General features: G+C 33.6%; 1 protein-coding gene across 1 annotated transcript; it reads left to right on the top strand.

Moving 5' to 3' along the window:
• Positions 1-1,522: 1,522 nt before the first annotated feature.
• LOC116403965 (serine/threonine-protein kinase STY46-like) lies at positions 1,523-6,153 on the top strand. Its single transcript, XM_031885969.1, has 10 exons — positions 1,523-1,719; positions 2,047-2,182; positions 2,607-2,717; positions 2,891-2,941; positions 3,037-3,101; positions 3,455-3,528; positions 3,619-3,794; positions 4,636-4,731; positions 5,295-5,370; positions 5,869-6,153. Exons 2-10 carry the CDS (start codon positions 2,066-2,068, stop codon positions 6,006-6,008), a joined length of 906 nt encoding a protein of 301 aa, XP_031741829.1. The 5' UTR covers positions 1,523-1,719; positions 2,047-2,065; the 3' UTR covers positions 6,009-6,153.
• Positions 6,154-17,449: the final 11,296 nt, after the last annotated feature.

Below are 17,449 nucleotides of genomic sequence, written 5' to 3'. Positions count from 1 at the left end.
TAAAACGCCTTAGATTTCTTACCTCAAAATTTTAGCTTCTAATTGCAAATGACAAGCTCTATAACCTTCTGGAAGTGCACATTGCTCGGGTTGTACTTAAAATTGACCTTCTCACCTTCTCTTGGTCCAGACGCCAAACTTCTCGATTCCAATTTACACAATAGCCTAGGTCTATAAACTAGACATAAATTTTGATCTTTTCGAAGTGATTCTAAGTAAATAGCACGAGTGGATTTTGAGAAACCCTAGTCTGAAGTTGCTTATTTGTAGCTATCCTTGCATTAAACTTTATTGACACCTTCTACTCATAGTTTCTACCTCATGCTTGCATGATTTAGTCTTAACACCACCTACTTGACACCTTATGCTAACATTTTCACACTTTAAACCAAACTTCCAATGTACAAACAAAATGTCTAGGAGTCCAAAACGTCCAACTAACCTCTATGACTTCCTCGTATACCATCTTTCAAAGTATAGCCTTGTCAAATACCTTATCTCTCACCTACTAATCTCATAAGTCATCTCGGATAGCCTTGACTTCTCATATTTAAGCTTTCTAATCTCACAAATCATCTCATCAAGCTCAATGTTTAATTCTTGCCACCTAGGCATCATATTCATGCCAATGCTAACCTCTAAATCATTCTTCTCATCTAGCAAGTCCAAGTTTGCCAAGCCATCCAAAATGCCCAACTTATCTTAGAGGTTATTTTTCCATGATTTTTGCCTCCTAGGTCATCTTCCAAAAGGCCTAGCTTGGAGATTTTTCAACCACCATTTGGTCGCCCAATGAGTGTTACTTAGAGGTTTTTCATGTGATTTTGACCACCATCTTAACCTCTAAACGCCTAGCATATTCTTCCTTAACACTTAGCCTTTTTTTTTTCAACTTTCCTTCCTTGATCTCATTATCCTTTATTTATGCTAATTCTAAACAAGTTCCAATAGTCTTAGAAATTTTGGGGTTTCACAATAGTGGCCACTGTCAATTCACATAGCATGTGGATCTAGGTGAAAAGAGCCATATTGTTGTCTTAGAATGTTATATTCATGAAGTTTTAAAAGACGTGTACTCATGTTTAATATACTTCTGATTCAATATTAATGAAGTATTGATTATTTATAAATGAGTTCTCATCTCTCATTAAATTTTTTTGTACATTCATTTCACTTACTAGATGTTCTATGTGTTATCTCGTGGAGAGGTTCACATAGAATGTCTAAGCGGTCATATCTCCCCTTAATCGCATTGAGTGACCACTAGAAGAAAACCTGTCTACTATGACTGTTATATATCTCAAAAAATGGATGGGAAAAAAAACTGTCACAAAATAGAAAATTTCGCGTTTTTGGCGGGAAAAGACGGAATTTTTCGGAAAACACTTTTCGCGACAGTTATTTAATGTCATAGAATGTTAGGGTTAAAAAATTTATTATTTTATATTTAAAAAATTAAATTTACATATTTATATTTTTAAAAAAAACCCAAATTCCCCAAAATTTTCCCCAAATTCTTCCTCCCATCCGCGTGAAGTCCCGTTGGCTTTCTCCCAATTCTGACCGTCTGAAGTCCCGTCGCCACCACCACCCCCTCCTGCCCGTCCGTCGAAACCTTCTCCACCAACCCGTCGCCACCACTCCCGTCTTCTCCAAACCTCTCCAATCAACCCGAAGCTTCAAATCGTGGGCGTCGGTCGTCACCCCTCCCCTCCGCCGGTAAGCTTCTCTTCCTTATCTCTTTCTCTCTCTCTCTCTCTCTCTATGAAGTTCTTCGTTGTCTCCATTGGATTGTTTCGTGAGTTTCAGTTTATCCCAATTTCATTGGATTGTTTCGCCGGTAAGATCTTATCCCAATTTCTCATTTCCAAAAGAGATGTCATGGCTAGTGCCGATTTCTTTGCAATCTTTAAAATTATTTTCTTTGTTTTAAAAAATTTGTGTAGGTTGGTGATGAAACATTTTGGTAGCTTACAATGTGTTTGATGAAATGCCTCAATGAAGCATTTGGTTGATTTTTGATTGATTTTTGTTCGTTCGAATTAGGAAATCAAGGCCAAAGGAGATGTCATGGCTATGGGCTGAAACTTTTTTCGCCTCTTTGCTTACTTGGAATCTGAATCCGTTCATCGTGTTTTCTCCGTCTTCTTGTATCATTGTACACTGCCGCTTTAACGACGGTGTAATTTTTCGCTAGTGCAATCCGATTTGAGAAAATATATTTTTCTTGAGTTATGCTGATCAATTACGTTTTACGACGCTTTGATCACGAGGAAATTGGAGCAGGATTGATGAAGAGGAAAAGTTTATCTTTATTTTTATGTTATGTTGATTTGTCCTTCTTGATGCTATACTTCTTAGATGTGGTTCTGAAGGAAAAGGAAAAATAATTTGTGGCTTGAAGCAGTAATTCATCATAGTAGAGAGGGTCATTATAGTTGGAGGAACTAATGTTCTTAGTTAAGCGTTTATGCTTTTGGTAACATTCTCATGTTTGTAGCACAACTATTTGAAGAAAATTAGTTGTAAATACCGAATATGATTTATTGGACTTAGCTAAATTTTTTATTATATGTGAGACATTCATAGCAGAAATTACCTTTCAGTTGACGTCCTTACTTTCTGAGATTGGGCTGAATATTCAAGAAGCACATGCTTTTTCAACAACAGATGGCTTTTCCTTGGATGTTTTTGTAGTTGATGGTTGGGTAATTGAGGTAATATAGTCTTCCAAGGCTTTTCTTTCTCATTTTCACACGACATTGAATGGGTTGTGGCAGGACATTGGATATTTTTTCAGTTCAGAATGGTCTTGATCTATTTTTTCTTAAAAAAATATTATTTATACCATCCATGAATTGATTTTTTACATGGAGTGTTGAAATTACAGGATACCAAGCAGCTAAAAGATATACTGGCAGAAGAAATATCAAAGATTCAGGTAGCTGCCAATATTCTTGTTAAAGGTTACATTCCTGAGGATGGTTATACTTCACCTCAGATGTTATTTGAATTCTAACTAGTTGAGTTATATAGAAAAGGCATCCTCTATTCACACCTTGCATTTTCCATACTGAGAAGCAAGAAATTCATATCATGAGGTATTTATATCACAGTTTAATTTTCCACAATGCTGCTATCTGTTCTCTAATTCTTTCTATCTTTGTCTCTTGTATATATTTTCTTCTTATAAAAGTGATTATCGCAATTTCATAGTTTGCTAGTTTGGTTGTCTTATCGCCAAAAGGTGTTACATTAATCCTATAAATATTATTGGGGCATAGGTAGTTTTCACATTATTTATATCATTAGTTTATCTTTCTTCTTTAACATCGAAACTAATGTTAAGTTCAATTTACCTGGGTAAAAAAAGTACCTGTTGGTGGTCAACAATCTAGGCCTTCACTCCCTTAGTAGTTCATCCGTTTCACCCTCTTGTTTCTAAAATTTGTAGAAAACTTCGGCACAAGAATGTTGTCCAATTTATTGGTGCATCTACCAGGCCTCCAAGCCTTTTCATTGTTACAGGTAACCTAATTATTACACATTTTGTTGATATAATGCTGATGAGATTTGCCTATATTATAACTGTGTAAATTAATCTCCCATGATTGTTAGAGTACATGTCTGGTGGAAGCTTACACGACTTTTTACATCAACAAAAGGCCGTTCTTAGTTTTCCTTCCTTACTAAGAGTGGCAGTTGATGTGTCGAAGGGAATGGACTATTTGCATCAAAAGAATATCATCCATAGAGATCTAAAAGCTGCAAATCTTTTGATGGATGAATATGGGGTAAGAAGAAATAAAACTTTTGCATTTACTTCGTGAGTTGATCAATAAGACGTGCTTATTAACTTACCAAGTCATTTTGACACACTCTTCTGTTTCCTATTAGTTTTAAAAGCATGCTTACTGGTATTCAATTTGATGGCAATATTATGTATCTTCATTTCATAACCATTGATCTGCTGCTTACAGAATCATGTTGATTTCTGGATAGATCTAAAGACAATACTTGTAGTCTTTTCCATGCAATACTTTGTCTTTATTGGCCACTTTTATCTTTATGATCAATACCATATACCTGTCTAATTCTCAATGATTTATATGAATATGACCCTTTTAATGTCGATAACAGAATAATGAAAAGTACTGTACCAATCTTTGCAGCTATGCGTAATTGAGAGTGAACAGTGTAATGTAACCAATTATTGTTTTTCTTGGTCAACCCTGAATCCTTTCAACACTAAAATGTAATGTTACACGAGCATTAAAAGTACAGTCACTGTAAAACTCATCAATTTTAGGAAGTTATTTTGGGTAAAAGTAGGGTAGGTGCAAGATTGAGCCGTTAAATATTTAAAAGTTGACACATTAAAATTTTAATGTCATTGCTCTCCACTGTAGGCTCTGAAGTACTTTTTGATTCCAATGATTTTTCTTTTATACAATAAATATCTATAGGCACAATCATTATTTGATTTTGCAGAGTAGCTAATATCAATTCTAGCTAAGTTATTCCCGGGGTCGCTTTCTTAAGTGTGCTTCCTTTATGTTTTTTATTTTCATTTAATTAACTTTTCATTAATTTGTTCTCTATTCCAGACCGATATTAAACCAAAATGTTTGACAGGTTATCAAGGTAGCTGATTTTGGTGTTGCTAGAGTGCTAGCTCAATCTGGTGTGATGACTGCCGAAACTGGAACATATCGTTGGATGGCTCCGGAGGTTAGTATCATGCAAATATATACTATTCACCCTATGGACATCAAGTGCTGCGTTGGCATTCATGAAAAGTGTAGATATTAGATTTCAACCAATGTGTAATGGATCAGATTTCTATGTACCTCATATTTTCATATTTTCATGGTCATATATGGTACACGTTCAGTTTCACACAGCACTAATATGGCTCGAACATCAATCCATTCCTAGGAAGTTTTTCAGATGTGCAATAGTTGTATTAAGAATTCTGGAAAGGAACTAAGAAAGAAGAAGAAACTTGTTTCTTCATCTGGATTGTCATTGATGATTTATTGTCGTTAATATACTTCAGAGTAGTTATTTATATAACTTTGGACTTGGAATCATAGAACTTTTTGAAGGCAAGTTTTCACAGTCTTGATAGCTCTCTATTTCAAGAGGAAATGATATTGGCATATCATTCACCAATACTAAAATATTATCCTGCATTTAGGTGCTTTGTTTGTAGATGCATTGCTATTCCTTATTGGGATGGTAGTTTTTCCTCCTTGTTTGTCTTCTGAATGTTTGTTGTTCGTGGCTGCAAGGTTATTGAGCACAAACCGTACGATCATAAAGCTGATGTTTATAGCTTTGGGATAGTGTTGTGGGAGCTGCTTACAGGTGTCGTAAATTATTTGGTTCTTGTTATTTGACCAATTTGTTCTTCATGCCAATTTGTTTTCAAGAATTTTGTTCGTTCTTTTATTTGGTTCTTGTTATTTGACCAATTTGTTATTCATGCCAATTTATCAGGTGTCGTTTTTTAATAATCATGTAGCTTTTATTTCATCTATTGAACATTTTAAATTTGTACAAGTGTCTTTCTATTGTTCATTTAGCTATGATGTACTATGTACCCCTTTTCTAGGGTCAATCTTGACCAAGGTCGAGGCCAAGTACACCTTTTTTTTTTAGTTTAAGATGTAAAGTTAGGAACTTTTTTTTACTTGATCTTAGCTCTAATTGAGGTTGATCATGCTGGCTTGGACTAGGGCTTAAGCTAGACCCCTTTTTGTTATTCTTGATTTAAATATTATGTTTCTTTCTTGTAGTCATCTTTAGTTATTCATTGACTGTACGTATGTGTTATGGATACTTATATTCATGTTGTCTTTGTAGGTTCAACTGGAGTCGACAACTTCATGAGTTTTCTTTCAAAGAACATTTCCAGAGACGAACATTCTCGGTTGGTCGTTTATGCTTCTGCAGAAAATCTTGTTAGATGTATTCTAATGCTATTTAAAATATTTTTTGATTAAGGGCTAGGATTCCGTACATGTGGATTATTGAAACTTGTATTAAGATGTACAAATATTATAAATTGTATTATAGTGTATGTATATTAAAGTGTTGGCTATTTTTTTGTACATTGGTGTGAAACTTGTATAAATTCAAATTTGTCATTCTCAGCTACATTATTGTCATTCAAATGGTTCGTGTAATGGTGGAGCTGCATGGAGAACAGGAAAAAACTATAGTATATCACAGTTTAAAACTATCACGATTGCAATATATTTGACTACAAAAAAATGTCGTCAATAGCAAAACAATGACATTTAATGTTATCGAAAAATTGTCACGATTGCACAATCGTTGACTGGAAAAAAAAATGTCGTCAATAACTAAACAATGACATTTTTACAAAAAAAAAACTATCGCGAATAACATATTCATGACAATTAATACATATCACAATAAATGAATTCTTGACATTTATTTAACTGTCGTTAATAAAGAAATGATGATAGTTATTGAATGTCATAAAATAGATTATGACAGTTATTTGATGTCGTTGAATGTTGATTAACGACATTTATTTCATGTCATAAAATAACCTATTGCGACAGTTTTTGAAAACTGTCGTCGAAGGACTTTCCATGACTCCCGCTTCTATGACTGAAAATAACTGTCGCGAAATTCGTTTACGATAGTAAATAACTGTTGTTGTAGACCACTTTTGTACTAGTGGACTTTAGGAACGCGGCGTGAAAAGATTGAGTATTTTTAGTCCCAAACTAAAGCTTAAAGAGTTTAGTCTTTTGATAAGGGCGGCCGAAGAGAGAGAAATTGAGGAATGTGAGAGAAATTTGGAGAAGAACCCACAAAGGTTTGTTTTCGAAGGAATTGTGAGCAATCTTCAATGATTTGTGGCGAGCTGACGAAATTAATTGGAATTACGATATAAAAATTTGAACTTTGGGACTTGGGCAAGCAACTAGGTGACATACTAGGTGTTCTATGCTAAGCGACATAGTTGTCAAAAGAGGATAGCATGCATTGAAGTAGGCAACATTGCAAGGCAGGATGAACTCGGTGTTAGGCATGCGTTGGGCAAAGTTAACATACACTATGAGGTCAAGAAGATATAGAGCAAGTCTACAGGACCTAAGGGATTTACCTTAAATGTAAGACTCGGGCCTGAATAGAAGGGTTAATTCCAAAATAAGTATTTTAGTATGGATTATGGGGAAGGTTTTGAAAAGAAAGTGTTTGAGAAGCTAAGTGTTTTATTGATTCACATAAAGTTAGGCCATGCGTAGAAGGAAGATGTGTTTTGAATGCTTGACTTTAAGAATAGGCAACACGAGGTGAAGAGAAGGCGGGTCTGTTTTAGGCGAACTAAAGTTATACAATGAAGAATTAGGATTTTTCTGAAAATTTCCTCAAGTATACTTAATGGGTTGCGTCTAAAAGTTTAAGCTAAGCATGATTAAAAAAAATATAGAGCATACACGTGTAAAGTTCCAAGTAGGAGCTGACAAGTTAATAAAGACTTAAGGGAGACTAATCTATTTTGAAAATTAATATAAATAGAGGATAAGGGACAGTAAAAGGATTATCATGTAAAAATCATTAGTGTTACTCTCCTGGAAAAAGAAGTTAGGCGACAAGAAGCTTGAAGACAAGGAGTTCTAAGCTAATGGGAAACTTAGAATTTGTGAGTGATTTTCAAATATTGTTTAAAGATTTTAAAAGCTTTCTTCTCATCATATTTATGCTATGTTTGTTGTAAATCATTAGTCTTATTCCTATAAATGAGCTAACTATTATGCTATGTTTGTTGTAAACCATTAGTCTTATTCTTGTAAATTACTAACTATTATGTGCACGTAAGAAGTAAAGGAAGCCATGTAGAAAAGAGTTGCAAGATGGAGTGAAGCAAGTTAATGCGTAAAAGGAGCGTATTGAGCTTAGCGGCCCGAACAACAGAAAATGAACCAGAAAATTCTCCAAGGGATGTTGTTGATGAAAATGACATTATAGTAATCTATGTGTAGGAATGGTTCATGTTCTCTACGAAGGAAATATGGAAGATTAATGCGTGTTTATGATTTGTAAAAGAGGCGTTGAAGCCTATTTGATGAAAGTTTTAGACACTTTATACATCCAAAAGGTTGCTTGGTTATTTTCTTTCACGAGACTTATATGGTGAAGTATGTTGCACAGTGTTGGTGAGCGCAATGCTTGTTAAGAGTCGATCCTACGCAACCTAGTCTATTTCATTTGGTTGTAGTTTGTTTGTTTGTATATTTGTATATTTATATGTTTGGTTTGTAGATTTGTACAAGTCAATCACACTCAACCATGCCTACAACTTGATCTAGTTGGTCTACTCCACAGACTTGGTGATGATTCTTAATTCTAGACAACATAGGCTCAACGCCATTGGAAATAGTGATGTTGCCTATGTTGGTATAGTACCTTTATGTTCAATCGCATGATGTGTCATTGATTCAGGATCATTTCATGCAAAATGCTCTTCATGAATTTCTTCATCATGCGAGTGGATATGATCATTGCATGCAAAATGCTCCTAATATCCTCCATCACTGATAAGTCTTCGTTATACAAGTTTTCTTATTGCTTGCCCAAGTGTAAGCGAAACAATAGGTTTTCCTTGGTGAACCAGGATCGAACATAGGAATTTGATATCAAAACTTAGTTCTAAGGTTTACTTCTCAATTAGGTGGTATAAAAGAATAAAATAATAAAAAGGTATAAAAGAATGAAAGTATAAAACTAAATCTACTTATATACATCTAGAGAACTCAGTAAAGATGATTTAATGAGGGTGGTTGAGATAGTATAAATATGAACTAACTTATATTAAAGAAGAAGATGAAGGAATATCTTAATGTCATCATGCAAATAAGCTATATGACCACCTAAATGCGATATAGTTTGTTTAATGTTGGGATAAATATTGATCCATCTAAAAATAGCTTATTCTCAATCTATATCATGCATATGTTTATTATTTTGACATGTTATCAAGAATATGAAAGTAGACTCTGATACGAACCCAACGACATGAAAATCACCTAAAACGGAGTTCAAACAAAGGAGAACGGGCAAAAAGAAAGATAAGGGGCATTCTGGTAAATAATGAAAAGGCCAAAAGGTCATCGTTTTGAAGAACTTAAGGTTGGAACGGGAGATTGCATTTCAGCTCGTACAGTAGGAGATGTTAAGTTGTTTTTCAAAAATAGATTCCTATTTTTAGAGAACTTGTACATAGTTCCTTAGATTAAAAGGAATCTTATATCTATTTCTTGTCCGATTGAACAATCATATAATGTAACATTTTCTTTAAATGAAGAGTTCATTTCTAAGAATGGTGTACGTATTTGTTCAGCTAAGGTTGAAGAAAACTATTATGCATTAAGACCTAACGAAGCGAAAGCAATTTTAAATCATGAGATGTTTAAAACTGCTAATACTCAAAATAAAAGGCAAAGAATTTCTCCTAATAACAATACCTATATTGGGCATTTAAAATTAGGTCACATTAATCTTGTCTTTTCAATGAGTTAGAAGATGATGCATTGCCTCCATGTGAATCTTGTCTTGAAAGAAAGATGACTAAAATACCTTTTACTGGAAAAGAATATAGAGCCAAAGAGCATCTAAAACTTATACATTCAGACCTCTGTGATCCGATGAATGTAAAAGCTAGAGGTGTTATTCAATACTTCATCTTTTTTTATAGATGATTATTCAAGGTATGGTTATTTATACTTAACTGGGCATAAATCTGAAGCTCTTGAAAATTTTAAGGAGTATAAGGCTGAAGTTTAAAATCTATTAAGTAAAAATATTAAAATACTTCGATCTGATCGAGGTGGAGAGTACATAGATATGAGATTCCAGGACTATATGATAGAACATGAAATCCAATTCCAACTCTTAGCATCTGGTACACCTCAACAAAATGGTGTATAAAAAATGAGAAATAGAACCTTGTTAGACCTGAGTCGTTCAGTGATGAGCTATGCTCAATTGCCTAGCTTGTTTTAGGAGTATGCAGTAGAGACTGTAGTTCATATCTTGATCAATGTTCACTCGAACAATGTTTCTAAAACATCTTTCGAGTTATGAAGAGAACATGAATGAACCGGTATCAATCTGAACGAGAGGGATCCCGAGGACATGAAAATCATGTTAAGAAAGACTTAAAAGAATTAAAAGTTAATACATATACCAACAATGTGCACTTTCCTTTTCGGTGGCTTGATCATAGGAACTTTAAAGTTAAACTTGCTTAGTTTTAAGTAATTCTATGTTGGGTGACCTCCTGGGAATTTTTCTAGGATGCATGTGAGTGAGGAAAAAACATGCTGAAAGGACTTGTGTTGGTTTGTGGGAAGAACTTTCACTCTAATATGCCTTTAAGATAGTAAGGATGATGTTGTCCAATCATAGAGGATGCAGGGGAATGTTGAAGATTTGAATTCCAAATCCTGGTCTGAATCCTGGACCTAAGACGTTATAGAGAATCCTGGAATTGGGGTGTTATAGTTTCATTAAAGAAAAAAAATATGCAAACTGGGTTAAAAGAACCCTCAATCTCACCCAAGAAAGTTATTTATAATCCAAACTTAAGAAAACTAGTAAAAAAACATTGGAAGAAGTTTGGGGTTGTACGTAACACATGAGAATCTATATTTAAAAATGCAAGAAATCTAATGCATAGGGGAGGCTTATGGTGACAATGCAAGAAATTAAAAAGAAAGCAAGTAAATGTTTTTGTTAATTTATAATATTTGTAGGGCACAAAATAAATGAAGTTCTCTCAGGTGGGAATGGAGTTTCTAGCCTTCTTTCCATTCTAGAACAAATAAACTTGTTGCAATCAATTTCAATCCACAACTAATTAGTTCAACAAAACTAATTAACCTTCATTAATGAATAAGAATCAAGTTTAAATTCATACTAAGCTCAAGAAGGTGTTTTCATCTTAGTAGTTTTCTTGAATTCTTTTAAGCTTGCATTAAGTTTTTAAGAAAAGCAAGGAAAGTATCTAACAATGATTTAGAAAATATCAGCTTGAGATCAAATCAATAAATGTCAATCAATCTTGATTTGCTTCACAAATCATGCTTAACACCATTAAATATTAAATAAAAGTCATGCTTTCGTGAGACAACAATTCAATCAAACAAGAATTCATACAAAACTAAAATTGGAATTCAATTAAATATTGAAATTAGAAAGCAATTTAGACATGATTCTAAAAAAATAATTGCTACAATTTTCATTCACAAAAAAGTACCTTAGTTCTTTGTTGATCCCAAAGTAGCTTTAAGAAGAAATTTGAACAAAGGAGACATTCTTTCATGGAAGTGAGAGAATTTTTATTGATCATGAGAAAGAATTACAAGACAAAAGCCTAACTAATGTGTTAATTTGAAAAATGGTATGAGTTATTACTAAAAATACAAGGAAAATGGCTTAAATTACCCCGTTGAGTCGTATAAGGTCTGTTGCACGCAAACTTTAACAAATGAGTAAACTTGATAGCGTCACAACGCTACGATTGGACATCGCGACTCTAATGTGGGTGGGGCAATGCTGCACCATTTTACAGTCCTCGACCTTTCTGCACTGTGCATGGTGTAGAGGCACCACGGGTGGCTCTGGGTTCTTTATATTTATAAAAATATCAATGAATCTTAATTTGACTCATTTTCAATCATTTTAGATCAAAATTGAGACGTTTTGTTGCATTGGACTCCTTGACTTCCCTAGATTACAATTTCTTATCAAATGAGAAAATTAACACATAAGTATCTCTATTCTAGAAGTTTTAATCTAGAAAACCTTGTTTAGAAAGTTAGAATTCATGTTTGTGTTGTTGTTTTGATTGTAGGGGATGGGTGAGATATACATGAATGATATAACATGCGGTTATGGTTTGTATTGTTCTAATTTTAGGGAGGTACGGAATTTGTTGATACCATTTTAATTTTAGAGGGGTGGGTGAGGTATGCGTTGTCACTCAATAATATTGTTTTGATGGTAAAGAAGGGGGTGCGGTGAGATATGCATGGCTAGCTTATGTCATTTGTTTGTATTGCTTTGATTGCAGGGGTGCATGAGATATACAATATAGTTTAGCATATGACATTACATTTATGATATCGTGAGTTTCAGTATAATTAAGGGTAGGTGTGTAACACCATTGTGTGTGTGTTTGGAGACATTTTATATATACTATATGTGGCAAGAAAGTTTGAAGGAGTTCATATGTACAAGTTCGACCAATATATTGAATGTTACTTGGGTTGAAGAATAGTTAATTTAATTGTTGGGGTGGATGTGAGAGGATAGATATTTATGCTATTGTTTATAGGTTATATAGGAATGATTATTTATGTATTCCTTATTATCACTAAAACTAATTGAATTTCTTAAATTTATCTTTTACTCTAGAAGCATACTTTTAAGTTAAAAGAATGGTGAAACAAGATTGTTTTCGGGTTGAGGTTGCCCAAAAAATATGCATGTATTGCCATGGAAAAACTTCGAAACTTCATTTCTATTATATGGGTATTAATACTTTCCCATGGAATGAAACAATTAGGGTCTCGTGAACTTGTTTTATTTTATTTTGAAATAGAAACTAGTGATATAGTAAAATATATGCCACAAATTTATTCAAGAGCGGTGTTACATAGAATGTTACATTCACTTGAGTAAAGCCATGTGATACATTAATCTAACAACGCTTTGAAATTTAAAGAGGTGGTGATTGGATTGTAGTCCTTGAACCTCTTATCCCTGCAAGACCACAACCCTATAAAGTTACTGATATCCTTCCAAACATTTGCCACTTCTCTTTGTGAATTATTGAAAATTCTATTATTTCTTTCTATCATTTCTTTCTTTCCAAACCGACCATATAGCAGAGGCACTCCAGCACAAAGAGATTATATTTCTTTCGCTTGTATGCTTGTATGCTTGTATGCTTCAGATTACTTGGAGAAATGCTTGAGATTGAAAACTAACCCAATTTGATTTATTAATATGTTCCACAGTTGTTTTGCAAAGTGGCAACTAAGAAAGAGGTGATTTATGTCTTCACTTGCTGAATTGCAAAGGTAGCAGATGATAGGACTGAAGCAATATTTCATAGGCATTCTGTTTTTGTAGAACATCAAGGGTGTTTATGCATTCATGCTTTATGCACCATAAGAAAAACTTGTGAACTTGTTTTATTCTAATGCAATTAGACTTCACACCAAATCTACTCTTGTGCTTGAACTTTTATAAGATTTTGAAAAAGGAAAATTCTAAATTTAATTTAACAAAAACATATAAACATATAAACATATAACACAAAAAATGTCGGTAAAGACTAGATAACCCAACATCGTCATTGGGAAAAAATTTATAAAAGCACGCAATACCACACAACAAAAACTCTTGACGTCACCCCAAATCGTCAAGAAATAATCTTATAGTTGACTTGTAAAATATGACAACTACAAAGAAATGGGGCTCTCCAGATCCACAAAATCGTTGGGAGATATATGAAAAGTGTCAAAAAAAGGTTTTTCCGACACATAAATATACGTCGGAGAAAATGTGTCAGGAGAGAAACTCACGACGTTGTATGAACATCGAAGATGCTGTCAATATAGCGTGGGGAGATGTCTAGGAACTTCCGACGCACATGTTAAAGAACTCCCGACGCACTCTATTTTTTAAAAAGAAATATTTTCCATTAATTCCTAAATTCAAATTGAAATTCAAACTCAACTTCAATCTCAACTTCACCACTTCAATCTCAACTTCACCACTTCAATCTCAACTTCACCACTTCACTCTCTGCTTCAGCACTTCAAATTAAAATTCCTAAAATCTACAACTAATTAAAATTCCTAACTACACTTCAAATTCAATTTCAATACTAAAACCTACCACTAATTCAAAATCTAAATACTAAAACTAATTTTAAATCTAAAACCTAAAACTAATTTGAAACCTATATACTAAAATTAATTAACTAAAACAAAACAATAACTAAACTACACCACTTACCATAAAGGGTAACAACGAAGATGACGACGATCGGTCAGATAAGGACGACAGCAAGGACAATGACGAGCAGTGGCGTGGATCTCTCTCCTTCTCGGTCTTACTCTCAACTCTCTCGACCTTCTCTTTGTCAGTTCTATGCATTACAGAACTTATGTGGATTTTTATAAGAAAATTTCCGACGCACATCAAAAACGTTGGGAGACACCCTCTATTCCCGACGTCATAAGTAAAACGTCGGAAACAGTTTTCACTTCTCCCAACATCATAAGTAAAACGTCAGGACAAGTGAAAACTATTCCTGATGTCGTGCAAAGAGACATTCGGAAAAATGCAAGCATTAAATATTTATTTATCTTCTCTCGACGTTTTACTTATGGCGTCAGAAATAGGGGTGTGTTCTGGCTTTTTTGATGTGCGTCCGGGATGACTTGTCTCTGTCGACGTGTATTTTATGCATCAAGGAGTGGCCTTTGTTCCAACGTTGTTTTTGTCGAAGCCTTTTTCTGCATCGGGAGAGCTTCGATTTCTTGTAGTGGACAAAGTTGCTAAGTCTCGAGATGCACAAATTTCTGGGGCGTTTTTATTTTATAATGGTTGCTTCTATGGTGTTCACATTAATTTTACCTAGGAGTCTCTTCCTACCATGTGGCCGACAATAAAAACCACATCGAGAGATAGCTCGTTGATGATTTTTCTACCTTCTGATGGTTTGCAACATCAAAAAAACCCAAAGTCCTTGCAGAGCAAGTCCTCAAATAGTAGGTATATTCAGTGGGCAACGCGAAATAGTCTCACTCATATGTCGATAACAGGAAGAGGCTTTTAGAAGAAGAAGAAATTCATAACTCACTCAAGATTAAGAATGAGTCACGGAAATATATCACGTGAAATATCAATCTCTCCAATTAACAAATATATGAATAAAGATTAGTTCATCTCTTCGACTAGACTACACTTGTTATCAATGGCAATCAATTAACACTTAAACACTAATCATATAGAAAATTAGCATTATTGACAATCAATAAAAGATAACAATTGAATAATAATGAGATAACAATCATTATCAAATAGTAATCAAACTGTAATCAGTATTTTTTACAATCAAATTGATGAAAATACAATGATAACAAAAGTAAAATTGAAAGAACACTCTAATTTCATCTAAATTAACATGAATTTATGAACAAAGAAAGATATAAATTAAAAAACACTTACTTGAAGTTTGAAATTCACTTTCATTTCTTACTTATAATTGTTGGTTCCAAGTAGTAGACCACCACAAGAATTTTCTCTAGTATTCTCGGGGCTTTAGAACATGATTGTAGGATCAATCCAATGATCAGATTTGTGGGTCTTTTAGAGAAGATGAGAAATGATGAACAAACCTCAAAAACATTTTTTTTTATCTATTCATCCACCGTGAAGTGCTAAAGTGTGAAGAAGTATATATATATATATACACTTCATTCACATTCAAATCAAATTTGCAAAAGATTGACACTTAAATCTTATGAATTTGGTGGTTCAATTAAAATTCATGCAAGCACATTAGTCAAAAACCCACTTACATGTTTTGATTTTGATTTATTTAAATTTAAATTTAAAATTTTTATTTTTTTTAAAATAATTATTTTATTATTTTAATAAGTAATTAATTTAATTAATTAATAATAATAAAATAATTACATTAAATCAAAACCCGATCAATCCAATAGATCTAATTTGAATCTTTATTCGAGTTTTTTATATTTAAATATCTTTTATTTCTCAAAAACTCATTAACAGAATCAAATATTTTTAACGAAATTAATTCAAACTATTTTGAATTTTTCGATCAGCATTTTCTAAATTTTATTATCGTAATGAGCTAGTATAGGGACCTAGTGAACCTATTGATCATGAGCTCTAACGATCCAAAATTAACTGACTAAATTCTTTTAGATCAAGTTAGTCAACACTCATTAACTAATAGGTTATTCCATTGAAGTCTCGTAGTTGCACTCCTCTCACTATATATATATTTATGTCCACCTGATATAACCATGACTAGTAAGTTAATCCTTCACAAATTGTTCGTAAATTTAACTTGTTCAATTTACCACTTTACCCTTGAGATTACTTCTTGTTCCTTAAGTACCATGAATCATCTGATGAACAACTGGTTTAAGGTCCAACCTATAAACTGAATCCCCTCTCAAGCTAATGAGAGGGTGGGTCCCTTGTTCAAGACCTAGATTCAATGTATAAGGGAACAACCTATCTACTGACTTTAATGAGGTTAAGAGTGAATTTTATCTTGCATCATATGTCCCCAACTATCCACCCGATCTTATCCCTGAAAGGGAAGACATATTGGGTCAGTGTTGATGAGCTGACCTCACCTATGCAGATCTAAGAATAATTTCGTCTGAATATGAGTTCACACTTAGCTCAAGATTAAGATTAAGATTAAGTTACCCAGATTATCAATTTAAAAGAAATAGTCAGTTTTAAAACACTAACAGTGTTATAACGTAAAAAGTGACTATTTAATGGTCCGGTCTTACGCAAACATTTTACAGATGATGCCCCTACTTTCATGTCTCTACATGAAAAATTTAAGATCACATAGTTTGTACTAACTACAAAATTGGCTGCATCTATAATGTTACCAGAATAAGGTGTCCAACCTTATTCATATACTATATGTGATCAAGTGGAGACGTGACCGCCTAGACATTCTACATGAATTGATAATGTGCAGAAATAACCGTTATTATAGCCCTGTCTACTAGAATAATGAGATCAAAACACATAAGATAATGATCAAAACGCATGACTTGGGTTGTAAACGCATAAGTATTTAGAAATACAGCTTACATAAATGTTATTCCTGTTTTACGTTTGTCATGTTTAAACGCAAGATAAGTGGGAAAAAAAGAAAAGAGCAGATCGTACAAGATAGCTCGCGTAAAAGCTAAGCGATGAAAACTAGTTTGACGATTAACACCCCAGACAAGGAACTAAGACATCACGCGAGGAAAGCTCACAAAAAGACAATGATGGTAGTTGGGATGATGTGACCTCACAGAGCTAGATGTTAGCACTGACACACTCAGAGTAATAGAAGTTTTTCGTCAAAAAGTAGTCTATACAAGCACTTCATCTCCACCAAGAGTGAAGGGACCCCAGAGAAGCTAAAGAAAGCCCAAAAAGGCCTGTTAGAAAGCAAAAAGCTCAAGCAAGATAAGAATCATTCTCTCATTTTCCCCCTAACTTGTCTCAATTCTTTCCATTCTTCTTTCTCTCAACATCTTACACTTCATTGTAATATATGTGATGATCATATTGTACATTGGTCAAAGGGCTATATTCTTTATACATATATTGCATG

Source organism: Cucumis sativus, chromosome 5, assembly GCF_000004075.3.
Source record: "Cucumis sativus cultivar 9930 chromosome 5, Cucumber_9930_V3, whole genome shotgun sequence".
Classification (NCBI taxonomy): domain Eukaryota; kingdom Viridiplantae; phylum Streptophyta; class Magnoliopsida; order Cucurbitales; family Cucurbitaceae; genus Cucumis; species Cucumis sativus.
The sequence above is the reverse complement of the archived record's forward strand: the minus strand, read 5'-3'. Positions and strand labels throughout refer to the sequence as shown.